The following is a 26515-nucleotide window of genomic DNA, read 5'->3' as shown; positions in this document are numbered from 1 at the left end:
GCGTGCAATATACCACACGTGCATTTGCTTACGCGAGACGTATGAGTCTTAGTCCGTGTAAGGCACACGTGTGTACAAAGTCATTCATTATTTATGTACATCGTGCAAAAAAACAGGCGGCTATGTCCTCAGGGGACAGTGAAGATAGGAGAACAATGAACGGCACAGGTGTGGGTCTCCCTTTGTTTATAGAACAAAGACGCCCTGCTGCTGCTGCTGATGCTGCTGCTGATGATGCTGCTGCTGATGCTGCTGCTGCTGATGCTGCTGCTGATGCTGCTGATGCTGCTGCTGATGCTGCTGCTGCTGATGCTGCTGCTGCTGCTGATGCTGCTGCTGCTGATGCTGCTGATGCTGATGCTGCTCCTGCTGGCCGCTGTGGCTCTGTGGAGAGTGAGGGTGGTCAGGGGGTGCGTGTGTGTGTATGTGTGCGTGTGTGTGTGCGTGTGTGCGCGTGTGTGTGTGCGTGTGTGCGCGTGTGTGCGTGTGTGTATGCGTGTGTGTGTGTGCGCGCGTGTGCGTGTGTGTGCGCGTGTGCGTGCGTGTGTGCGTGGGATGGGGCAGAGCAAGGAGTTGTGTTACAATGGGAGTGGCTGGGCAAGCTGAAAGGGGAGGGTGCATTGCTGAAGGCAGATGAGTGCGTGCGAGAGGGAGGAAAGGTGATGGAGCGAGGAGTGCGTGAATGATGATTGGGAGCGGGTCTGTGTGAGTGTGCGTGTGGGAAGCGGTATCGTAGTGGTTAGCGCGCTGCGCTACGAACCCGGCGACCCGAGTTCGATTCACCCTCACGACCAACACCGGTGACGATTATCTGAACTGGTCCTGGGCCTCCCCGAGAGTCTACTCAGCCTCAAATGAGTACCCAGGAGCTGTGTGTAAACATCGCCACTAGGGAGACAAAGGCGGCCGGGCGTGGTCCTGACCACCCACCTCATCGTGTGCCGTGCCGACCTTCATAGGTGATCGCTAACAGCACTTGCCACCAAAAAGTCTCTTTGTGTAAACTTTACATTTCTATTTTATCTCCCGAATTGCAAGTGTTTGGCGTTCTCTCTGTCGACGTGAAGTGCGCTGTTTGATCGACGTGCGTGTGCGCGAGTGAGTGAGGAGTGAGCGGAGAGTGGTGGCCTCGCTCTGGTCACTGCGCCACGCAAAACCCGAGTTGGAGTCCCACTCCCCGGCCACTGCCGACATCGGTGGCGAGTGGCAATTAAAACTCTTCCCGAGACTTCCCCTAGGTCGACTCAGCCTCATCAGGTGAGTACGCCGCGGTGTATAAACATCAGCGCTGGGAAGACAAATGCGGCTGAGCGTGGTGTTGGCCCAGACCAAATAGGTGCTCGCTAACAGCGCTTTGTCCCAAAGGTCTGCCAACAAGGTTATTATGTGAGAATATGGTTTTCCCCTTTTTTTCTGGCAACAAAACAGGTGTTGAGATTTTAAAACACCAAACTAAAACCTTTTTACAAGGAATCATATCTGCATTAACCACAATACTTGTGGTCAGAATGCAAACTAAAAACATACTCTGATAATATATGCATTGTCTTTGAAACTGATTGGTCCACACCAGAGACAGCTTTCTTTTGAGCCTCGTCTCAAAACGGTGTTAGACCAGAGGACGCCAAAAGGCGTTATATTTCACTGGCGTTCGTTGGGTTTTTGGTCGACTGCAGGAGGAGTGTGTGTGTGTACGTGCTGTGTGGAAGCCGTGGGAAGAGGCTGGCTAAGAGAAATATTAAAGTCACGAGAAGTGGCGTGGAGAGAGCCTCGGGGAGTGTGCGTGCAAGGCGTGGTGCTGGCCACCCACCCCCTCGTGTACCGTGCCGGCCTTCAGGGGTGCTACTCGCTAAAAGCACTTGCCCCAACAGTCTGTTAGAGGCTACACGAAGGGGATCTTTGTCTTTGTGAGGGTTGGGGAGCGGCAGCGCGTTAGGGTTAGCGCGCTGCGCTGCGAACCCGGCGATCCGAGTTCAATTCCCACTCCGCGGCCAGCGCCAGTGGCGCCACCCCTAGGTCGGCTCAGCCTCAAATGAGTACCTGGTGCGGTGTGTAGACACCGCCACTGGGGAGACAAAGGCGTCCGTGCGTGGTTGCTGGCCACCCACTCACGCGTGAGCCGTGCCGGCCTGGATAGGTGCTCGCTAACAGCACTTGCCCCAACAGTCTGTTAAGGCTACACGGGGGATGTTTTGTTGTTGTTGGTGTCTTTGTGAGGGGGGTGACAGAGTCCTGTGTGTGAGTGAGCGAGTGAGCAGGGAACCTGATCTTCACGTCTCCCACCCTTCCTCCTCCCACCTCTCTGCCTGCAGCTGCGTGGAGACACAAATGCTCCTCCCTGCCCTGTGCGATCCGCACATCAAAGGCGGACCCACCTCCCTGTGCCACGCACCTTTTACCGTGGATATTACAACGTTTCGACCGTGGGAAACATATATTTAGCTCATCTAACGTCGGAAAAGTAAGGACTGCGCCGTGCTGTAATGTGTAACGATCTGTTGTGTGCATTGGACGAATGTGGACTGGCTTCACAGTGGTTCGTCACCGTTACCATCGCTGGTATCATCATTATCATCATTATTCGCGTCGTATATTGTATCTGGAAAATATACGAGCTAACGTTTCGGTAAGTTATTCCTTCTGAGCACCGGAGAGAAAGGCAGAGGCAATTGCGCACAGATACAGTATTTTACTAAAGTGATGCACTGACACAGCGATGACATTAGAGAAGCCTTGGCACAACGTTCGGAGTCGTTCGTTATCCAACGTGCATTTTATTGGATGTGGTGTAAATATGGTCAGTGGAATAGGTTAAACAGTGGCCGTGGCTACCGCAGTTGCGAATAAAAACAAAAAGTCTTCATCACATTAAATTTGGATGTAAAGAGAGACAGACAGGGGAGAGAGCGGGCGTTCGAGAGGACGCCTCGTAGGGATACGGAACGACGCAATCTGTTCGCGTGTGAAGGCGCTATTAGATGGGTTGCATGCGTGCATGTATGTTGAACTTCTTTCGCGCCGTACATCGCCAACCGTGCTCATGGGAGCTGCCCGTGTCGTGAGGCTGGCAACGGCTTTAGGAGGCTTTTCATCGCGCAGTGGATTGATCGTGGCGAATGACGGTGATGATACCCGTTTGTGCGATACACTGGCACCCACCTGAGGAATGTGGAATTTCCACCAATTGTCTCGGGGTTGCCAAATGAGGTGAGCACCAACCCACGCTAATTTAAGCCGAGAGGCTTCTTGAATTTCAGAGAGTAAATATGGACCGCGCCAAACGAATGAGATTTAGATCTTTAACATTGTTTCTCTCTCTCTCTCCACGTTTCGAGAAACGTTCGAGCGTCAACAGGGTCTCGTGTGAAATGGAGTAAACATTTCTCTGAACACAAGACAACGTGCTCTATGCACGTTTGCCGTGTCGGCGCATTTATCGTCACGCACATTTGTGTGTTGCGCGCGTGTGGCGCCTTACCGGCGTAAATTCTTCCACTCAAAGCGTCATCGTCACATTAATGCTCAACATACAAATAGACATTTCTGAACGATGAGAATACAAATATCAGAAAAAAGTGTTTGGATACTTATAGTTTGAGATGATACAATGAGCTTGACGGTTATTCACTGGAACATCTTATCGTGGAATCCACACCTGTTTTGTTGTTTGAGATTATCCTACCTGAGATAGCAACAACAAAAAACCCACTCTCCTACTTTCTTTTCAATGTATTCCTCTATTGATATTTTATGAAAACAAAGTGCCTGGAAAGTGGCCATGCTTTTATCACCATAGTTTAATTTTCATCCATATTAAAGGTTTTTTTGCATTAGATCGCGTAAATATAAATGTGCCGTTAGCCCACCACCACCCGACATAGCCAATTAGTAAGCGCTTACACGTGACCAAAACGTGCTAATTTGCTATTGCTTCAGCGCATCGGTGTGACGGCGAGTAAACCCACAACATTTAAAATTTGAGTACGACGTTTCGCTGGTGATTACAACCAGCTTCATCAGGTGATTTTCCAAATCTAACCCACGAACCTTGTGTAGTATGAATAATATTGGTCGCACATAGCCTTCGTGTTTCCTGGCCCATCTGTGTACATTGCAGTTGAAATGGTTCATTCATGTGTTGTCTAACATAAGCTGTGTCATCAGCAAAGTCGAAGTCAAACAATTGCTTCCCCTCCTTTCCCGGAGTCATTCAATACGTGATGTAATCGATCCACGTGTTTCTCGTTTCGCGACATAGTCTATTACTGTAGCAAACAAGAGGGTGGAGGGGGTGGCGACATACATCCTCTGAGGTATTCCAGTTATGATGTTGAACCAAATATCATTTACCCTTTCTTCCGTCGTCATAGCACACAGTATTTACACCAACTATACTCGGGGTCGGAAACCAAACATAACAAGAAGAGCCATTGTTTTCGAATTCGGTTAAAAAATACCGAATATTTCAAAATCCGGAATGCATGTGACTACGAGACGGTGGTTATTTAATTTGTAACCTCACGAAGCGCGTTGATGAGCCGCATGCAACTTCGGAGCCGCAGGGTGCCGACCCCTGCCTATGGTAAACTCGACTCCCAGGGTAAACTTGACTCCCAGGGTAAACTGGACTCACGTGGTAAACTGAACTCACGTGGTAAACTGAACTCCCACGGTAAACTGGACTCCCGTGGTGAACTGGACTCCCATGGTGAACTGGACTCCCAGGGTAAACTAGACTCACGTGGTAAAATGGACTCCCATGGTAACTGGATTCCTAGAGTGAACTGAACTCCCATGGTAAACTGGACTCCCATTGTAAACTGGATTCCTAGAGTGAACTGAACTCCCATGGTAAACTGGACTCCCACGGTAAACTGGACTTCCATGGTAAACTGGACGTCCATGGTAAGCTGGACTTCCACGGTGATATATGCTGTGTCGGGTAGTCAGGGGTGGGCAACCAAAATAACAAGAAGAGCATTTTTTTTCGACTTTCAAGAGCAGCAACTGCAGTCCTTAAGGAGCCACCGCCCGCGTGCTCACGAGCCGCAGGTAGCCGAGCCCCGCAACGGTACCCGCTCCGCGTGATGTTGACCGTCTTTACAGATTTGTCACGCACGTGGAGGGCTTTCCCAACATTCACCCTGTCAGCGTGCAGCATCATCGTCGAAGGCTTCTTGAGGCGGACAAGCTTGTTCGTGACGATCTGCGGGTGGAATTTAGTACGTCGTGCCCACATATTAAATGCTGTGACGTACCCTTACAAGCAACGCGTAAGCACACATACACACAGACACACCTACAAATAGTGTCACAAAAAATATCACCTCTTTGAAGCCGGTGTAATTAGCGAGCACCTGTGAAGGTCGCCACGGCACGCGATGTGTCCGACACCGCGCCCGGCCGCCTTTGTCTCCCGCCTGGCGATGTTTAGGCGTCGCATCAGATACTCATTTGAGACTGAGTCGACTTAGGGGAGGCCCGGGACCCGATTCGGATAATCATAACAGGTGATGGTCGTGAGTGGGAATCGAACTCGGGTCACCGCGTTCGTAGCGCAGCCCGTTAACCGGTTACACAGTATACACAGACAAAGTTACCCCCGGTAGCTTTCACAGACTTTATGGTCAAGTGCTGTTAGCGAGCACCTATGAAGACCGGAACGATACACGAGGGGGGTGGGTGGCCAGCGCCACGCCCGACCGCCTTTGTCTCTCCACACTCAGATATATCCGCCTGCTGTAGTCGTGCCGGTATCACCACTGCTCCTACCTCCCATTCGCTCTCCTCATGCCCTCCCCCCCCCCTCTCGTGTCCAATCACCGCCTGCCCCACTCGCTTGTTCCTACTGACTCCCCCGCCGCTCTGACTGCAGCTGGGGGGGAGGTTCTTAAATTGGTGGCACCGTTGGCGAAATGTGACCCGCGAAGCCTTAAACACGACCAACAAGCTACTGCCAATATCTACGGGGATCTATTTGTCAGCATCAAAGATGATGAAAAAGCCATTGCCTGTAGTCGGTCGCCTATGGGTCACCCCAAAGGGGTGGGTGGGTGCGTGGGTGGGGGGCAAAGGTGTCACTCACCGCCGCCCCTCCCGCCTCTCACTACGACGCCTGCACCGCCCCAACAAAATATTTGAGCCACCAGCCCCACCGCTGCTTCTTCGGGCGTCACGGTGTCGAAATGTTAACTACCCCCGCCGAGGATGCAGGAGGTCGTGGGTTCGATCCCGACCCTGACGCCTGCTGTATATTTGTAGTTTGCGTGTCTCTCTCTCTCCCCGTGGTCGCGTGGACTTTTCTCCCTTCCACATTTTAGAATCAACACGCGTTTAGAGTATTTGACAGCTCCAAATTTCCACGCGACGAGCCCTCTTCATCGAGCTATCATTTGCGATGGCCAGGTCGCTTCTGAACAAAAAAGCCGCATAGCTCAGTGGGTCTTCCTTACCCCAAACAATCCCATGCAGGCGTGGCCCACGCCGCTGCAGCGAGCTGCCTGGGGCTACCGGCACGCCTACCGCACCCATGGGCACGTCACCCGGTAAATAAACGTCCTCTAAGTAGAATATGTAACGATCACAGTACATGCAATGAATTGTTGTGATTCGAATCAAAACTTTGTTTATTATCCATAATAGAAGGGGTTTTTCTTGGAGGGGTGGGATGGAGGGGTATGATCGCGTAGCTATAAATGTGTCGTTAAACCCGCCACCACCCGACAAAGCCAATTAGTGTAGGTTTGCCACGTAAACAAAACGTGCCAATTCGTTGCTAGTTCAGCACACACCGGTTGTGTGTTGGAGATTAAATCCGCTACATTTAAAATTCGAGTACGACGTTTTGACGGTATAATTATAACCAACCTCATCAGTCGACAGCCAGAATTGTGGAGAAATCCTCCCGTTTCGGTCTTAAATACCCCCTATGTGCTTTTGTGTATATATATATTGTGGCCTCTAGTGGCTGGAGGGTTCATGACATGCAGCATATACTCACATCGAAATACCAATTAGTCTTACGCACGCGATTCGATGTTATCCCTGCGTGTTGACCTCTTCCACCACGTTTCCCCCACGCCCGGACCTCATCGTCCAACGACCGTCGACTCTCCGCCGCTCTGGAGTGTCTCGACACGAGATGTTGGATTTAGACGTGGCGGACGCCGCCGCAACCGCATAATCACTGACATCAACGTCGCTGCCGCCGTGTGTTTGCACTCCGTCTCCGCTGTCGCGACGTAGAGGCGTGTGCAGGTGACAGCGGCCGCGGATCGACGCGAGGTAATTGGGACACGCGAGAACATGGATGACGTCACCAATCACCGCGTCGAGGTCAGTGTCGCCACGTGCCGGGGTTTCTTTGTTTATCCCCTTTGTGTCTGTTTTGTTTCAGTCGGGTGAACAATGCTCTCAAACACGTTTCTTGTGCTTGACTTAAAGCTTTCGTGGCTGCAGGAATTCATATTCTTGGGTTTTTCGGTAAAGCCACGTAGATAGGTTCAAATGAAATATCATTATTATAACATATATTTTTATGTTTTTTTATATTTTCTTTGAACCTATCTACGTGACTTTACCGAAAGACCCAATAATACGTTTTTGTGCGTTTTTGTTTTTGTTGTTATAAGTTGGTTGCGAATCGTTGTAATCTCGTGGAAGGTTATGAATAGTTAAAGAGAGGCCGAACGCAACACAACCAATACGGTCCACTAAATGATTCAGGCTCACATCAATCTCGCGCGGCCACGTCATGCGGCAGTTCTGTAAATACGACATCCAAATCACCCCTCTTCAAAACCCCCTCGCTCGTGGCCGCACACGCTCGCCTGTGAGCGGCCACGAGGCGATGACGTCCCCTGTCGAGAGCGTGTCACGTGACGTCGCCTGTGGAGACAGCGAGAGAGGAGGCCACTTTGTGACGACACACGGCAGGGGGGGGCCTGGCACGCGTGCGCGTCTCCACTCGCTCCTGTACGAATGACCAACCACCAACAATGGCTTTGTGACTTACGCCTTCTTGTTGCGCTGTCTGTTTCGACAATATCTGTACGTTTATTTTCTCGTGCGGAGGGAGTTGGGGGGGGGGGCGAAATTTAAGAAACGTTCCCATCCTTTCGACTGCCACGTCGGGAGATCGAACCGGCAAGAAGCAGCAGCAGCAGCGTCCCCAGATTCAGGATGCGCTCGTATGCTAATTTGTTCGCGCTCATTCTTCCCGACTGTTTGGGACCGCCTGGCGTGTCGCCCCCACCCTCCCCCCCGCGGGATGGGTTGGTTTGGTTGTGGGGGGGGGTGCAGCCAGAGGTGGGACAAAGTCATTGTTATGCAAGTCCAAGTCGAGTCTGAAGTCATCAAATTCATGACTCGAGTCTGACTCGAGTCCAAGTCACATGACTCGAGTCCACACCTCAGAGGTGGGACAAAGTCATTGTTATGCAAGTCCAAGTCGAGTCTGAAGTCATCAAATTCATGACTCGAGTCTGACTCGAGTCCAAGTCACATGACTCGAGTCCACACCTCAGAGGTGGGACAAAGTCATTGTTATGCAAGTCCAAGTCGAGTCTGAAGTCATCAAATTCATGACTCGAGTCTGACTCGAGTCCAAGTCACATGACTCGAGTCCACACCTCTGGGTGCAGCACCTCGCCATGTTCTCCGTGGACAAGCGAGCGGTGCAGCGGGCGGTGCCCGTGGGAGTGCGCAAGCTGCACGTGCTGCAGCACAAGGGCAAGGTGTGGAGCCAGGAGATGATGCTGCAGGTCAATGGCCACTCCGTCTGCCTCATCAGCAAAGACACGCAGGTGAACCAATCTACCCCCCCTCCCGCCCCCGCCCCCCAGCTTCTCTCCTTACGTTTTTGTTTTCCCCGCTGACGATCGCGGCCGGTTCTATTGCACCTCGGAAGCCGAGCAAAAGTTTGGGCCTGCGCGGCGTTTCGGATGGGTGACCACCGTGAAAAAACTAAAAACTGAACAGCGTTTTATTTTTTACAAAGTGAAGGCCGCTGAGCTATTAGCTTCTTTGTCAGAAGCGACCTGGCCACTAATGATAACCCAATGAAGTGGCTTATCATGTCCACATTTCTATCAGGCCCAGCACTCGAAATAATCTACATGCATGTTTATAAATGTGGAGGGAAAAACCCGGATGACCCGGAGAAAAAATAATCCATTTATTCCTAGCACCGGGACCCATGCCAACCGCGCTACACCACCGAGTTACCGGCACGACACACAACGCTAAACGTGGAGATAAGACAAGATTCAAGTGTGTACATGACGACAAACCCCATCACAAGATAAACGTTTGTGAAAGCCGGCTTCCAGAGACCTACGGCAGCAGTGAGCCTTCAAGACTACGCTACTGATGAGTCCTAATGTGGACAAAAGCGGCCTACGGTTTTGTCTTTGAGTCACCGCTGCCTATTGGCATGGCCACATTTTCGCAGCTCTCTGAGTTGGTGGTTCCAATTGACCAAACGGATCACACATTCAGTTCTTTTGAGACGGTGGTTTGGACAAGGCCGAGAGGCATTAGCACGCCTCAGTGCCGCCAGCACTTTGTGCGCTGCTCAATCGATAGGACACGAACCGAAAGCTGCAGAGGGCCACGGGCGGGCGTTTCGTGGCAACGTTGCAGGCCGTGAATTGCGATCCACACCCAACTCTTGCAGGACGTGCTGGAGAACTTCCCGCTGGCATCGGTGCAGCGCGTGGAGGCCGTGCCGTTTGAGCTGGAGATCGGGTCGTCGCGGGAGGATGGCCTCCTTGCCATCCTGTGCCAGGACGACACGCAGAGCCGGCCCGACATTCACCTCTTCAGCTGTCGCGAACTACCGGTGAGCCTGCTTCGGGTTGCGCGCGTCGAGTGGAGCGCGCAGTTCAGCGTGCGGTTTTCCGGCCCCGTATCGGGGGAAAAACGATGCTCGCGATGAGCGGGGAAAAAATAAATAACTAAAAAACTCATCGAATTCGTCAATAACGCTGCCTTCTAAAGAAAAAAGTGACGCTGCGGGCAATGGCTCTTCTTCACGCCACGTGTGAAGGAGGTGCTTTGCGAGCAGCACTTGCCCCGACAGTCTGTTGAGGCTGTACGGGGGATCTTTGTTCGTTGTGCATCGTCGAGAATAACCAATGGATGGCACTGTGTGGAGCGCAGTCGGTGCATCGGCCACTCATCTCAGTCAGTCACCAGGGTCTATGACCTACTCCCAGCGTGCGTTCGGCACTCCACGTGGCCTCACAGTGCACTTAGCCTGGCACAACAGCTGCGGTGACTTCACCGCCACTTGGTGACGAATTGCGGCTGTTTGTTGGTGTTTGTTGTTGTTGTGTGCGTTGTGCATCCCGTTAGGTGAACCTGGTCTGCCAGGACATAACGAGCGCGCTTGTGGACGCTCAGGCGGGGAAGGGCCGCGCGAAGGAGCGTCCTGCCGTCGTGGAGTAATAAGACGCAAAACTCAAACGCGGCACCGACACACCCGGGCACACTGCGCGCGCGCCACAACTGTCGCGGGTGTTTCGCGACGCGGCTGGACGAACCGGGAAGTTGCTCGTGACGGTTGCCGTGGCGAGCGCTGGCTCCTTTCAAGACGTCTCGCCACGGCCATCGCGAAAGAGCAGCTCTTGAGAATATTCCCTCGCGCAGACAACAACGCACAACGCGACACCACCGCAGCAGCAACCGCACCGGCAGCGAACGACAACAACTCGCGATTGCCAACGGGGCAGCGGTCGTCGCACAACAGCGGACACGAACTCAACGCGACACGACTGGCACGACAAACACACGCAACACTATACACACACTCTCAACACAGCAGCAACAACAATGCCAACGACAGCGACAACAACAATAACAGGATATACAATAACACTCCGATGCACATCTCCCTATTTTACGTCGTTTCCCAAATACGTCGTCACGTGATTATCACCGCCAACCCGATTTGCGTCGCTGTCTCGTATCCGTCGCCTCTCAGCCTTCCCAATCAAATACCACCCCTTCCCATTAGCACGGTTGGCTACGTGGCGGTGCGAAAGAAGTTCAACGTTGCCCTGCCAATCGCTTCGATTCACGTCGTTTCGATATTCGTCGTCGCACCTTGCTAGGAACGCATCCCCGACGTTAACCGGGGTATTGCCGTGGCAGCGCAGTGCCGGCTCAACGACCAACAAACAACGCCGCCGACAACTCCACTAACACCGCACGCAGCGCCAATGTAACAGCGTCCACCAGCAGTGCGCTAACCACCCCAATCACCAGCGAAACGGCGCAGTACTCGAACTGTGAATGTTGTCGGGTTTGCTCTCCAACACGTGGGTGTGCTGAAGCAGTCCACTCGTTGGCACGTTCTGTTTACGCGACAAAAGTTACGAATTGGCCGTGTCGGGTGGTGGTGGCTTAACGATGTATATTTATATTTGCGTGATCTAACCCCCCCCCCCCCCCCAAAAAAAAAACCTGTTTATTACGAATAATATTGGTCGCGAAAGCCTACGTGTTAAACTTCATTTATTAGAATTATGTACACAATTACGTATGGAGTGTTTTTGATTCCACGAATGTATACTTAGGTGTCATGTGATTTAGTGGACGCTAAACACAGGGCAGACTAATGAGTCAAAAGAGCCAAGGTAGAGGACATATCAAATAGGTTTCAGCGCAAGCCAGGACGATGTCACGTTTTCTCAGTCACTGTCAGAACGGTGGGAGAACCCTCCTGCGCCGAACCTGTGTGGCTGCTCTGACCTTTGTTTTTGTTGAGTGTTGTTTGTTTTAGCTGAGAGCTTATCGAGAGATACCTTCGTGCGTGTGACCCAGTGACAGGCAGCATCGCACACGCGAGCTGCAAGTAGACAGGCAGATGTTCTGGAGAGGCTCTTTCTGAAGTGGACTCACAGGGGAGGCAGAGAAACCGGCCTCCTAACATCGCTCACGGTATCAGTCAAGTGTGCATGTCTTTGAGCTCAGCTTTGCTCATCGGGTTGCCAGGCATAGTTGGGAATGGTCTGAATCTGCCTTTGTAGGGAATCAGGATTATTAGCTCCGTCATGCTGCCTCTCTGTGTCACGCGTCAATGAACAGACTTTTATTTATTAATTCAGCCCTGGATGGGGCCCTCCCCATGCCTGGGCCGGTCATGGGGGTGATTTGACCATATTTCACCACGCTGGTCAGTGTGGGTTGGTGAAGGTGGTGAGCATGGATGTGAGGGCAAAGAAGCACAGTACAACAATGGAATTTTCTGCACTGCCCTCTACTGTTCACTATGTAGACACATAGCCTTTAACACCTATGCTGCATTGTGGCGCCCAGCAAGCACTGTCCAGTCTCAGGCCTGCTTAGCTTCCGAAATCTGATGAGGCAAATTCCTGGTGATTTGGTCGTCGGCTCATGCTTCCACAGGCTGTAGCAGTGGCAGCAAAGTGTGGTAGCGTGTCTCCCAGTCTTCCTCTGTCTAGTCTGGCAGGAGTTTTGTGTCTATCGCGTTGTACGATGTCTTGTACAGCTCTTGGCCTTCCCATGCCGCGTTGGTCATGTGGATTGGGTTGGTGTGGCTTGGTGTGCTGTGGGTTGGTCAGGAATCAGAATTGTGGTTTCCAGGTGTACTTCTAGGACAATGCTAACCAGTGTTCCACCGCTCCGCCCTTTGTGCCCACGTTTGTCCCTTATGCTCTGCCTGTCAGAAATGCCAGTTCATTAGTCGGTCTGTCAACGTGTTTGTCTGTGCCACATATCCATTACAGGGTCGCACTCCATTACAAACAAAGCGCTCGCCACAAATGAACCACAATCACCTTGCGGATCTCGTCAAGGGGCATAAACCACCACGCCAACTCCAGTCAGCAGCAGCAGCAACTTTTGGTTAGCCATCGAACACAGACGGTCACCGCGCTTCTGCGGCCGTCTGGGACGCTCTTCCTTCCGATTGACAAACTCATTTCTTTAGAACTGCTCTTTGTGTTCAGTTTGTTGTCCGTCACCCCCACCCCCTCCCCGCACCTCCAATTTGCGCGGATCAGCTATGCGCACGGGTAGGGAACCTTTTTTCTGCCAAGGGCCATTTGGATATTTATAACATCATTCGCGGGCCATACAAAATCATCAACTTTAAAATTAGCCTGTTATATTTGATCAAACATTTTATTAACTCACCCCTAATCCGATGGCTGGAACTGCTTCTCTTTGGCGAGGCGCGTGATGTTAGCTGGTATTGATGATGTCGCTACTCGCAACTGCTTATCCAGGTTTGCTCCTAGATTGATTGAATTTCGAGTCCCACCTGCGGTTGCCTTGGCAGGGCCAGACCAAATTTTTGATTCCGCGGGCCTCACACGGCCCGCGGGTCGGACGTCCCCCACCCCCTGGGCTACGCGCACGGGTGCGAAAGGCGTCCAACGTACGTACGTACGCGCATCCCCCGCAGAAAAATCCGAAAGTTGGAACAACAGCGGGAGGACCAGAGTGCCGCCAAGCAGCGAGCCGCCGATGTGCCCCCCGGCACCTACACGTACACACCTTTCCCGGCCGCCGCTGCAGCGCCCATCCCGCGGCCGGAGTCGGTGACCCAGCAGCAGCAGCCGCCGCCCGAGGCCGCGGCGCTCCCCAAGGGCGTGCGGAGCAAGGAGGGCGCTGAGCGGGCGAAGCCGGCGGCCGCTGTGGACCGCGCGACCCCCAGGCTCGCCGGGGAGGAGCAAGGAGGCCACGGTGCTAAAGGTAAAGGTGCAGCCCGAAAGTGCACTGCTGGTGGAAGGGCGGGGGGGGGGGGGGCTCCAGTAGAGAGGGCGCGACTCCTCTTTCATGCTGTCCACGTGCCCACGGCGCTACCCATTGACCTCGCCGTGCCCTTTTGCAGAGGCGGTAGCGGCCAGTTGCGACGTTGGAAAGTGGATGACAGCTGATGGCTCATGCGCTTGCAATGAGCATGTCAGAGGATTGAGCCAGCGCTGTGACTAACTCTGGAGAGGAAACCAGAATCTCTTGGGGTTGGCAAATGTTCACACGCCCCAACTGGACAACTGTGAAAAAGAGCTTTATTGCTCATCGGATTCCTCCAGTATAAATACAGATTTTTATGATAGTTTTAGCTCAATCACCAATTGCAGCAAGTAACATGTGAAAACTACATTCAATTTTTTTAACTTATTCAATCTATTCCAATTGTAAACTAATTATTTGGTGATAGTGCATTGGCAGCGGTGCCCAAGCTGAAACTGACAACAATTAAATCGACTTAGCACATTCGTCAATGACACTCTGTGGTGGCATTAAAAAGAAGAGTATTGCAAGAGGCAGCTTATCAGGCAACGGGGCCCTTCTCGAGTCCTCCGTGGACACCGCCTCGATCAGCGGTCGGCAACCCGCGGCTCCGGAGCCGCGTGCGGCTCTTTAAGGGACCACTTTGCTACGTCGTTTACGAAGGGGCCATCACCGTCTCGAATTCACCACGCGGTGCATTGCGGCTCTTGAAATGTTGAGTTTTTTGTTGTTGTTAATCAGATTCGAAAAAAAAAAATGGCCCTTGTTTTTTTTTGTTTTCCGAACCCCTGGCCTAAGTCGTCACATAAAAGACGTACTTCTCCTTTGAAGGGAGTGCTGTTGATGAGCGTGTTGATGTTTTTGTAATCACTATTTTGCAGCTTCTATACGTAAATAAACGTGGACAGCCGTTTTGTCGGTTCACCCGTTGTGCAAATATTTAATCAGACCATGTGCATAATTAAATACCCGGACTGTTTGGTTTGTTTCATGGGCAGAAGCCGGAGTCCAGAGGAGGGCTGATGACAAGGAGGAGCTCGCGGAGCACCCAGATATGCAAGCCTTCAAGGTGGTGCAGAACACGGTGAGAATCTCGCAGCCTCCCTACCCCACGGCACCGCTACACGAGACTCTGAACCAGAGGTCGCAAACGGGTTTAGATTCCTTACCCGTACCCGGCCGCACCAGGGTCGCAAACGGGTACCTGTACCTGTACCCGGCCGTACCCGTACCCTTCCCGTACCCGGCCCGGGTACGGGTAGGGTACGGGTATTGGGTACCTGATTGCGACCTCTGGGATGAAGCAATGTTGCGGGCGCGGGTGGGTTGATTCTAGGAACTTGAATTGTGAGAAGAGACAAGACGTTGGGAAATGAGTGACAAACAGTTACTCACCAGTGACTCACCGCCTACCCGTACCCATACCCGGCCGCACCAGGGTCGCAAACGGGTACCCGTACCCGTACCCGGCCGGGTACGGGTAGCCGGGTATCGGGTAGGGTACGGGTATCGGGTACCCGGTTGCGACCTCTTCTCTGAACCCCACGCCAACACACGGCACGGCTACCCCCAATGTACTGCAGACTGGCAAACAAGACACGGCTTCGCCGGCCACACAGCACGTGCCCACTGAGGCATAGCAGACCCTCACCATGTCGCATCCAACTCGCCCGAGCCAACACACAGCACGTGCCCACTGGGGCATGGCAGACACTCACCAAGGCTCGGCACAATTCTCAGAGATGAGGCGCACGTCCATTTAGCCTGATCACAGCCTCGCAGAGACCAACCCGTGCCATTCGTGAAGGACGGCACTCGCTCACCGAGACATGGAACACCTCGACCGTGAAATGGCCTTCTTCCCCAAAGACGCACGATACCTTTCCGATTCGGATCCACAATTACCTCGCCAATCTCGTCAAGGAGCATAAGCCATCGCGCAAACTCCGGTCATCCTTACAGCAGCGGTTTTGTGCTCGGCCATCGAACAAAGACGGGCAGCGCATTGTGCACTTTCGGATGCGCTTCTACGGCCGTCTGGAACGCTCTTCCTTCCAATATTAGGAAGCCATTGGAAGCTATGCACTTTTAAATCTGCTACGTACGGTGCGAAAAAATTTCAAAATACACACATACTAATAATTGGCACCAAAGTTGAACCTCGCGCTGTGTATCCCACTCGCGGCCCAACGCCCACTCGGGCACCATCAGCAAACCCTGACGCGGGCCCTGGAGGACGTGGACTTCTTCGTTGCTAAGTTGGACCGCGTGGCGTCCGCGTGCCGTGAGCTGCACAAGCGCAAGGGCAAAGGGCACAGCGCCAGGGTCGGCTCCGGAGGTGAGGGTGCACACACACACGCACACACACACGCGCACACGCAGAGATCCCCAGTATAGCCTTAACAGACTGTAGGGGCAAGTGCTTTTAGCGAGCACCTATGAAGGCCAGCACGGTACACGAGGGGGCGGGTGGCCAACACCACGCCCGGCCGCCTTTGTCTCCCCAGTGGCGATGTTTATCACATCGCACCAGGTACTCATTTGAGGCTGAGTCGACCTAGGGGAGGCCCGGGACCGGTTCTGATAATCGTCACTGGTGCTGGCCGTGAGCTGGAATCGAACTCGGATCGCCAGGTTCATAGCGCAGCGTAGCGCTAACCGCTACACTACCGCTCCCCACACACACACGCACACACTCACACACGCACGCACACGTGCACACGCACGGGCGTTCAGCAGGCAGTAGCAGCGGTCAGTCGCCTCCTCATCAACTCCTCTGCCGCCACTACGACGGTTTCCGCTACCACGGACTTCGCTCGTTGATTCCTCCACTCGTGTTGAGGACTCGTCCTGGCAGACGCCCACCGTGTGGTCACACGGTGTTCAACCGTCGCACTGCACGACACAGCATCACGCTCACTCGATGTTCTTTCATCCACATGGTTACCCACTCACCCACCCACCCACTCATTCATCCACCAACTCGCTCACCACACCGCAAGTCAAAACACTCCTCTTTCTCCTTATTTATTAATCACGCCGTCCAGCTTCGGAATTCCCTCGAATGAAGAAACGTATAAACGCTGATCTACTTTACCCTCAACAGTGTTGGGGCCTAGAGCCTTTGGGCCTGCACCCAGGCCTCTGCCTATATTTTTCACGCGATTGAATGTGTCTGCGTGCCCGTGCTTGCACGCTCTCATACGCACGTGCGGCGTGGCCACGCTCACCCGTGCACCTGTGTGTGTGTGTGCCCTCTCCGTCCGTGCGCGTGCGTGCGCGTGCGTGCGTGCGCGTGCGTGCCGACGTGGGCCGCGCCGCTGTCCACCAGTCGGGGTGCTGACCCTGCGTGCAAAGCCGCCCACCGAGGAGGAGTTCATCGAGTGCCTTCAGAAGATTAAGTTTTCATTCAACCTGCTGGTGAGGAGGGGAAGGGGCACGCCTGCATCTGGATGGGTCAACGATGTTTGGTTTGTGGGTGGGGGCGAGGGGTCAGAGGTTGGGGGGAGGGGGTGGGGGCGGAGTCGTTTTGGGCAGTGTGAGCTGGGGATGGAGAAAGCTATATTAATTCAGTGGCTGATTATTGGAATATCTGGATGCATTTTTGGATACCCTATATATAAGCACCGATGTCACGGAAATTGGAATATTTATTTATACCGGAGAAATCCGATAATCTATAAAGCTCTTCTTCTCAGATGATCAGTATACCTATGACTATTGCACGGAATGTTTTATGATCCAGAATAGAAATCAATGGTGTCATCTGCACAAATGATATTTAATAGGAAATCTCGACCTTACGCTTTGTGCATTCAGGCTCGGCTGAAGGATCACCTCCATGACCCCACTGCCGATGAACACGTGCAATCCCTCTTCCAGACGCTCACCAGGGTACGTGCGCGTGTGTGTGTGTCGGGGGCTTCTCCTCCTAGGTCGACTCAGCCTCAAATAAGTACCGGCTACAATGTGTAAGCATGTCTACTGGGGAAACAAAGGCGACCAGGCGTGGTGCTGGCAACCCACGCCACATCGTGTGCCGTGCCGGCCTTCATAGGTGCTACTCGCTAACAGCACTTGCCCCGGCAGTGTGTGAAAGGCTATTCGGGGGCCTTTCGCCTTCGTCTTGTGTAATCCCAGGTCGTGCAGGAGAGCGGGGGCCCCGAGCTGGCCGAGACGGTGGTGAGCCCCCTGCTCACTCGCGACGCGCTGCTCCTCCTCGCTCCGTGCACCGGCGGGGACGGCATCCACCTGTGGAGCAGCCTGGGGGAGGCGTGGAACACACCAAGGTCGGGCACAAACCCCTCCCTCCCCTCCGTGTTCACAACGCGGGCAGTCCCTGACTTACGAACGCAAGACTCACGAATATACGTGCTAACGAACGACCTTCCTTAAGAAATGTAGTGTTTAGTCGTAGGTTTTTACCCTTTCAACTGGTACAAAAACTGACACCTTTATACAAGGCATCATGTTTGCAATAACCACAACACAAGCAGTCAAAATGCAAACAAAAAGAAACAATTTCAAGGACAGTGCATATCATTATCATTATCAGAGTTGTTTCTTTTTGTTTGCATTTTGACTGCTTGTGTTGTGGTTATTGCAAACATGATGCCTTGTATAAAGGTGTCAGTTTTTGTACCAGTTTAAAGGGTAAAAACCTACTACTATATTTTGCCACTGGTAAAGGAGGTCTCATAGTGTAAATGTAGTGTTTCTTTTTTTTAACAAATCCGACTTGCATACGTGAACTCGCGCTTGCGAACCGAATGGCGGAACTATTTTCAGAGTTACATGAACATGTACAATAATTATTTTATTCATGAGCTGAACAGTGCTTCCCTTTTTGTCGAACACGTTTTGTAACACGGACCGGACCGTATGTGCATTTAAATACGGTGCATTACTGTGCTCCGACTTACGAACCATTCAACTTACGAACGGATCTCAGGAAGGGAACCTGTTCGTAGTTTGGGGACTGCCCATAAATGCCCTGCATCCCTGCCTCTTCTGCACCTCATAACCTATCCTGCCCGCTGCCCTCTGCCTTGTACGTAACCTTCATTGCCATGCCCTCTGTGTGCTGCTTGAATTGTACGCTCGCTGTGCCATCTTGAATCATTGTTAAGATCACTGCCACCACCGTCAGAATCATCAGCATTCTGGCCATCACTACCGAAGACAAGGTCCCCTGTACAGCCTCAACATAATATTGGGCAAGTGCTCTTCACAAGCAGCTATGAAGGCCAGCACAGCACACGAGGGCGTGGGTGGCCAGCACTACGCCCGGTCGCCTTCGTCTCCCAAGTGCCGATGATTTGCATATCGCACCAGTGACTTATTTCAGGCTGAGTCGACCTAGGTGAGGGCCAGGACTGGTTCAGATAATCGTCACTGGTGTTCAGATAATCGTCACAGTGTGCAGGGGAGCAGTAGTGTAGCGATTAGCGCGCTGCACTACGAACCCGGCGACCCGAGTTCGATTCCAGCTCACGGCGAACACCAAGTGACGATTATCTGAACCGGTCCTGAGCCTCTCCTAAGGTCGACTCAGCCTCAAATGAGTACCTTGGTGCGGTGTGTATACATCGCCACTGGGGAGACAAAGGCGGTCGGGCGTGGTGTTGGCCACCGCGCCCCCCCCCCCCCCTCGTGTGCCGTGCCGGCCTTCGTAGGTGCTACTCGCTGAACAGCACTTGCCCCAACAGTCCGCCAAGGCTATACGGGGGAGGAATCTCATTTGCCTTCGTCGTTGTGTGCAGGTCCGCGTGGAATAAGCCGGCGCCCGTGCCCCACTACGTGCCCGTGTTCCGAAGCGGCTGGCACCCCCCCGCGCAGAAGAAGGTTTCGTTTGTGGACGCCGAGCCATCTCAGCCCAGCCCCAGCGCGTGGCCACCGGGACAAACGAGGTGCGGGGAAGGCGTTTGGGGGGGGGGGGGCTGTGGAGGTGCAGTGGTGGGGTGCGGGATGAACAAGACCTCGCAGACATCGTCAAAGGAGCATAAAGCGTCATCACGCGAACTGCGGTCATTCTCGCAGCAGCGGCTTTCGGCGAGCCGTCGGGCAAAGGCGGTCACCGCGTCGCGGGCCTTTAAACGCGCCTCTGCGGCCATCTGGAACGTTCTTCCTTCTGGTATTAGGAAGCTGCCGAAGCTGTGCACTTTTAAATCTAGATTGAAAAATTATTTCTTTAGAACTGCTTTTTGTGCTTAGTTTGTTGTCCCCCCCCCGCGCACATCCGATTAGCGCGGTTGTCTACGTACGGTGCGAAAGAAGTTTATACAGACACACATACACGAGGTGATGTCAATCTCCATGGGTCCAGGCTCAAGCGAAAGTATCAAATTATGTAAGGATTGACCCAATATATTTAGTTTTTTTTTTTAATCTCAGAAATCTGAAAGAAAGTTGTAGTGGCACATGGCCATTTATCAACAAATCGCCACTCTCAAAATTGCACATATGAGATACACGGGCTTCCCAGGAAACTTTCAACGTTGGCATGCGGTTAGAACCTGTGGACCAACGTTGGGCCACCGTTGGCCCAACGTTCCTTGTTTACCGGGTTGTACGCCCTCATGTTCACGTGGTTGATCAGCATCATTTAACTAAAGCGCATTCGCCGCTCGTATCAGGGGTTCACGGGTCGAATCCGGTGGCTGCCCTGATTAATACTGCGGGTGTAATAACCGTGAATGGGGCTATATAAAATTAAAGTATTATTATCATGAATATTTGGTACAGACACACAAAATATGACGATTTCGGGGAGACGGATGGCAGTAGTGCAGCAGGAAATCAAAATTCCGCTTCGCAGTTACATACGCACTGGTTGGCTGCGTAGGGCGCGATTTGCACGGTTGGCTACGTACGGTGCGCAAGAAGTTCAACACACATGCATACATGAGGCGGAAATCGATTGTTCGTGCAGGGGGATGGCGCGCTGCCTCTACGACTACGTGGCGAGGAGCAGCAGCGAGATCTCCGTGCTTGCTGGCGACGTCCTCCAGGTCTGGGCTCACCGCCTCACTGTCGACAGCGGCGGCTTATTGGCCAACGGTGGAGGGTGGCAGTGGCCAGCGATGTCCCACTGCCTCACTTGCACAGTGGCTTATTTGCTAACGACGTCTCACTGCCTCACTTTCACAGTGGCTCACTGGTTAATGATGTCTCACTGCCTCACTTTGACGGTGGCGTACTGGCTAATGATGTCCCACTGCCTCACTTTCACAGTGGCTTATTTGCTAACGACGTCTCACTGCCTCACTTTCACAGTGGCGTACTGGCTAATGACGTCTCACTGCCTCACTTTCACAGTGGCTCACTGGTTAATGACGTCTCACTGCCTCACTCTCACAGTGGCTTATTGGCTAACGACGTCTCACTGCCTCACTTTCACAGTGGCTTACTGGTTAATGATGTCCCACTGCCTCACTTTGACGGTGGAGTACTGGCTAATGACGTCTCACTGCCTCACTTTCACAGTGGCTCACTGGCTAATGACGTCTCACTGCCTCACCTTCACATCGGCTCACTGGCTAACGACGTCTCACTGCCTCACTTTCACAGTGGCTTACTGGTTAATGATGTCCCACTGCCTCACTTTGACGGTGGAGTACTGGCTAATGACGTCTCACTGCCTCACTTTCACAGTGGCGTACTGGCTAACGACGTCTCACTGCCTCACTTTCACAGTGGCTCACTGGCTAACGACGTCTCACTGCCTCACCTTCACATCGGCTCACTGGCTAACGACGTCTCACTGCCTCACCTTCACATCGGCTCACTGGCTAATGACGTCTCACTGCCTCACTTTCACAGTGGCTCACTGGCTAATGACGTCTCACTGCCTCACTTTCACAGTGGCTCACTGGCTAATGACGTCTCACTGCCTCACCTTCACATCGGCTCACTGGCTAACGACGTCTCACTGCCTCACCTTCACATCGGCTCACTGGCTAACGACGTCTCACTGCCTCACCTTCACATCGGCTCACTGGCTAACGACGTCTCACTGCCTCACCTTCACATCGGCTCACTGGCTAACGACGTCTCACTGCCTCACCTTCACATCGGCTCACTGGCTAATGACGTCTCACTGCCTCACCTTCACATCGGCTCACTGGCTAACGACGTCTCACTGCCTCACCTTCACATCGGCTCACTGGCTAACGACGTCTCACTGCCTCACCTTCACATCGGCTCACTGGCTAACGACGTCTCACTGCCTCACCTTCACATCGGCTCACTGGCTAACGACGTCTCACTGCCTCACCTTCACATCGGCTCACTGGCTAACGACGTTTCACTGCCTCACCTTCACATCGGCTCACTGGCTAACGACGTCTCACTGCCTCACCTTCACATCGGCTCACTGGCTTTCAGATTGTCTGTCTTTTTTCACCGGTTAACTTTCTCACTCTCACGACAACTCACTCTCGCCACGTCAGAGCCACCGAGCCAGCGGCACTGATATCCCCGGATTGTGTTCGGGCTCCTGCCCATTCATGATTAATCGAGAATGAAGTCTGGAAGGTTTTAGTGGCCTCAGCTCAGCCACGAGTAATTGCAAACCCTAACTTGCGTAAGACACACTTTGGCGTGCCATTAATTCGACGAGTTACTCCGTGTGATTCGGCCATGGCAATGCAACCCTAATGTCTGCAACAATTTCGAACGCCAATCCTAACCTCGCGGTCACGTTTCAACAGCCACTTGCAAAACGGTGAATGGAAGTCGCGTGAAAAAAACACACATTGTTGCTGTTTTGCACGGCTGGCCACATACGGTACGAGAGAAGTTCAACATGCATGCATACGTACTCTCTCTCTCTCGCGTCCTCATCAGGTGCTGGACTCGACTCGGTCGTGGTGGAAGGTTGCCAGCAAGGGGGCCCAGCAGACGGGATACGTCCCCCACAATATCCTGGAGCCTCTCAACTACATCTTGTACCCCATGCCCACACCGGTACCGTAACCGGGTGAAGGACGCCGAGATGGCGAGATGTTAACGCCCTCGCCTGGTATACAGGAGGTCGTGGGTTTGATCCCGACCCTGACGAGGCCTGCTGTATATTTTGAGTTTGCGTGTTCTCCCCGTGGTTGCGTGGATTTTTCTCCGGGTCCTCGGGTTTTCCCCTTCTCATTTACAAACACGCGTTTAGAGTATGTGGCTGCCATAAATGTTCATGTGATAAGTCACTCCGTTGAGCTATCATTTGTGGCCAGGTCGCTTCTGAAAAAAGAGCTATATAGCTCAGTGGGCCTTACCTGGTAAAATACAAAATAGTTTAGTTTAGTAGCCGTTATAGTCCAGTCAGAGTTCAGTCCGAGTGTCTATCCGCACTATAGAGCAATGGTGCTCATGTCTAATGTAAACCCTGATATAATGGTGGTAATTCCATATTACCATGGCCGCAGCCAATCCATAGAATGTTTTGCTCCAACAAGCTTAACTATTGCTCCCTCAGTCGCCCAATCACTGACCAGCAGAGGTAAAACAAACGCATCGCTTTCATCGGTAACATTGATTCTTTAATTGTCGCCATTTGGAAATCCAAAACTCACGATTGGCTTCATAAGGCCACAGTTTTCTGACGAGGCTCAGAATAAAAAAAACAGTGTCTCGTTTGACATGTGGTCGCGACTGGGAACTGTTGTAACCCAGGCCCGTTTTCTTCGACCACCTTCCTGATCTTCAGCGTTCGTAGGCAAACATTTTTCCACACACGTGCAACCTCCTCTCAGCATCTTTCCATGTTTTTGTCTTTTCTCACCAGGAAATGGACCGGGGCAAGGGGGCCCCCTTGCCACCCCCCTTGTCTCCGTCGCCCATCGTGGGGAGCCCCAAGGGGGCCCCAGTGGACTACTACCCCAACACCTTGAAGCAGCAAGAGGGCAACAAACATAAGCCGCCTATACCTGCGGCGTGGAAAGGCAAGGCTTGACGTATATTACATTGTCTGTCCACTGCCTGGTGCCGGTGTGCTGTAAACATCGCCGCTGGGTTACGCAAAGGTGGCTGGGCGTGGTGCTGGCCGCCCACCTCCCTCGTGTGCCGTGGCGGCCTTCGTAGGTGCTGCTACTCGCTAACAGCGCTTGCCAGAGTCTGTTGAGGCGACAACAGCCTTTGTGTCTGTCCGTGACGCACTCAGACCGCACGGTGCAACTGGACCAGATGCAGCAGGAGTTGGCGCTGAAGCTGAAACTCAGGAAGGCGGTGAAGAAAACGGCTGGCGTGAGTCCCACCACCATCCTCCCTCCCTCCCGCTTATTGCACGGTTGGCTACGTACGGTGCGAAGAAGATGTTCAGCAATACACACATGCTACCAGTGCCGGATTAAGCTAGTGCGCGGCCTGTAGCATATGTTATAAAGGGGCCTTAAATAATAAAAAAAACACATAAATAGTCAAACGCACGCATTTTTTACTTGCATAGTAAAGTAATTGTATTTTTTCATTTGCTATACAGCCAGATAATACGACAAATCGCTAACCTTTAAACACCCAGTAGTTCGTAAAAGTTGAAGGCAGTATAGTGCTATAGTAATAGAGCAAGTGCAGAATCAATGAACCGGAATTGATAGTTTGAAAGCATTTAGCGCGGGGCCCTTGAAAGTGCGGGGCCCGTAGCATTTGTAGCTACTTTTGCTACGAGGATCATCCGGCACTGCTTGTTACGCCGTACGAAAAACGACATAAACTCTGTCATGGCTAGCGCACCTCGCACATTGGCATTTAGCTCCTGGCCATATGGTCATGAGCAATAACAACAACCGATCATCATCAGTTTCTCCAGGTTTTCCCAATCGCATCTGTAGCCGTGCGTGTCCAAAACACTTTTGTTCCCATCTAACTACTCAGATGTTACAACTCTGGATATATATTTGGCAATATCTTGTAGTACACTTCCAAAGGTACTTCTTGCTTCCCACAGGGATAAGCAAAAAGTCTTCTCCAGCACCATCGTTTAAAAGCGTCGATCTCTCTCCCTTTCTGCTGCGCTGATCGCCCAGGCTGCACACGCGCGCATCGCGGTGGGAAGATCCCAAACGTCTTAACCGCGGCGTAGCTTTTCACGGTTTGCGCTGTGCAGCCCTCCGACGAGTTATCGAGTTGTGCCGCCCGTTGTTCTGCGCGGTGTCCGACGTTCCGACGACGTCTCGACACCGCGCTGACCAAACGCGCGGTCCAGCGTAAACGCACATCCGAGAGCCGACGCTGTTACTCGCCTGAACTGCGTGAACGCCACCAAACGATGCTTCCGTCTTTCCCAAAGGCTGTCCGTCGCAGCTCCATCTTCTCGTTCACCTCCCTCACCCCCCCGTAACCTGCCCCCCCCCCCGTGATCGACGTGTTTGCTGCGCAGAACTCGGACGATGAGGGCGTCATCGACGGGGAGAGTGATGACCCCGGAGACCTGGAGAACTGAGCGGAAGGGAGCGCTCGAGGCGGTTTTCGAACGGCGGTGGCCGTGAGCGGCGCAGAAGGCCAACGGGGATGGGGGTGACGGATCGAGGCCGGTGGGTTGGGGCAGAGGGGGGGGGGTGCTGCCCGTGTCTCTGCCATCTCGCGCTAATGTTGGGGGTTCGATCGCCAGTGGCAAGGCTGTCACGTGGGTATTTTCGATTGCACCCTCGAATTTCCCCCATTCCCCCTCTCCCCCAATCATCGGCTGGAATCTGAACTTGACACTTGTCAATTTGTGGACCAATACGTAAATGGTGTCATCACGCACGCGGCACGTGCAAACGCAAACATGTACACTCGTAATAAAAAATATACTAATACTTTCATTTTATATAGTGTCATTTATGCTAATAGCATACCACAACGCTGCACATTAATCACATATAACGACCAAATCCCACATATACAGCCACTACCAAGCAAATGGACACCCCCTACTGCCAAGTAAAATCAGAAATGAATAAACAAATTAAGAAATGGCACCAAACAACAACAAAAATTAGTCCATTCATTGAATACAACTCAGACGTACAGCTCGCAACTACAGTATTTGATGCCACCAAGACACCAAACATGCTCGCCGCTCCTCATACATATGAAAAAAATATATATTATTCACGCTCATGCACATTTTCCCATTGATGGGAAAGCTTCCGCTGTTGAGGAACGTGCCGATAGTGATTTATAATTCGTGAACGGTTCTTAACCGATGACCAAATACCCCGTAATATGCCCGATCTCGTCAGATCTTGAAACCTAAAGCAGAGTTGAACCCGGCCAGGGATGGGATGGGTGACTGGCATGTGTGTACGTATGAGCGTCTTTCGCACCGTACGTAGCCAACCGCGCTAATCGGAGGTGCGCGGGTGGGGGGGGGGGGGCGGAAAGGACAACACATTAAACACAAAAAGGAGTTCTAAAGAAAAGAGTTTTCAATCTAGATTTAAAAGTGCATAGCGCCGATGGTTTCCTCATATCGGAAGGCATGCGCAGACAGACAGGCGTTGCCATAGGGCTGCGGGACTACGTGGTGGGCAGCAGAGGGCGCACTGCAAATAATTGCATTGTTGTGTTGCACTTCTATGATCCCATGCCTGTGCCACCTTCATCAGACCTAACTGGCCGGCGTGGTGGAGCGTGGCCAGTTTCACGGCCACGACCCGCACAGTGCGTGGTGGGCTCTGTGGGGGGCCCTGTGGGGGGCCCTGTCTGACAGTGGAATCCACACGCTTCGCAAACGTTAGAAGACGTACGCTCGCACAACAACAACTGATAACGTACA

The 26515-nt window shown here is 52.6% G+C and overlaps 1 protein-coding gene across 3 annotated transcripts; it reads left to right on the top strand.

The window, feature by feature from the left end:
- The first annotated feature begins 895 nt into the window (after positions 1–895).
- On the top strand, positions 896–26100 carry LOC133347395 (epidermal growth factor receptor kinase substrate 8-like). 3 transcript variants are annotated; one of them, XM_061559639.1, is made up of 19 exons: positions 896–959; positions 1104–1257; positions 2313–2461; positions 7246–7335; positions 8643–8804; positions 9677–9841; positions 10357–10445; positions 13433–13722; positions 14763–14848; positions 15976–16102; positions 17096–17184; positions 17584–17658; positions 17905–18053; positions 19527–19673; positions 20696–20774; positions 22612–22731; positions 23543–23699; positions 23918–24000; positions 25133–26100. In XM_061559639.1, exons 4-19 carry the CDS (start codon positions 7306–7308, stop codon positions 25193–25195), a joined length of 1911 nt encoding a protein of 636 aa, XP_061415623.1. In that variant the 5' UTR covers positions 896–959; positions 1104–1257; positions 2313–2461; positions 7246–7305; the 3' UTR covers positions 25196–26100. The 3 variants fall into 3 exon arrangements, with proteins under 3 accessions (XP_061415623.1, XP_061415624.1, XP_061415622.1); XM_061559640.1 differs by lacking the exon at positions 896–959 and adding an exon at positions 5107–5222 and having other exon boundaries at positions 1042–1257; XM_061559638.1 differs by lacking the exon at positions 896–959 and having other exon boundaries at positions 1042–1257.
- Positions 26101–26515: the final 415 nt, after the last annotated feature.

Source organism: Lethenteron reissneri, chromosome 26 (assembly GCF_015708825.2).
Source record: "Lethenteron reissneri isolate LAM-NWPU_2019-01 chromosome 26, ASM1570882v1, whole genome shotgun sequence".
Taxonomy (NCBI): Eukaryota; Metazoa; Chordata; class Hyperoartia; order Petromyzontiformes; family Petromyzontidae; genus Lethenteron; species Lethenteron reissneri.
This window is presented reverse-complemented; position numbering and strand designations above follow the sequence as displayed.

Bases quoted from the DNA above. Each gene is read 5' to 3' on its own strand.
- LOC133347395 (XM_061559639.1), top strand. From the start codon at position 7,306: ATGGATGACGTCACCAATCACCGCGTCGAG. The intron at 17,185-17,583 runs GTGAGGAGGGGA...TTGTGCATTCAG, and splicing joins AGTTTTCATTCAACCTGCTG to GCTCGGCTGAAGGATCACCT. The intron at 19,674-20,695 runs GTGCGGGGAAGG...TTGTTCGTGCAG, and splicing joins TGGCCACCGGGACAAACGAG to GGGGATGGCGCGCTGCCTCT.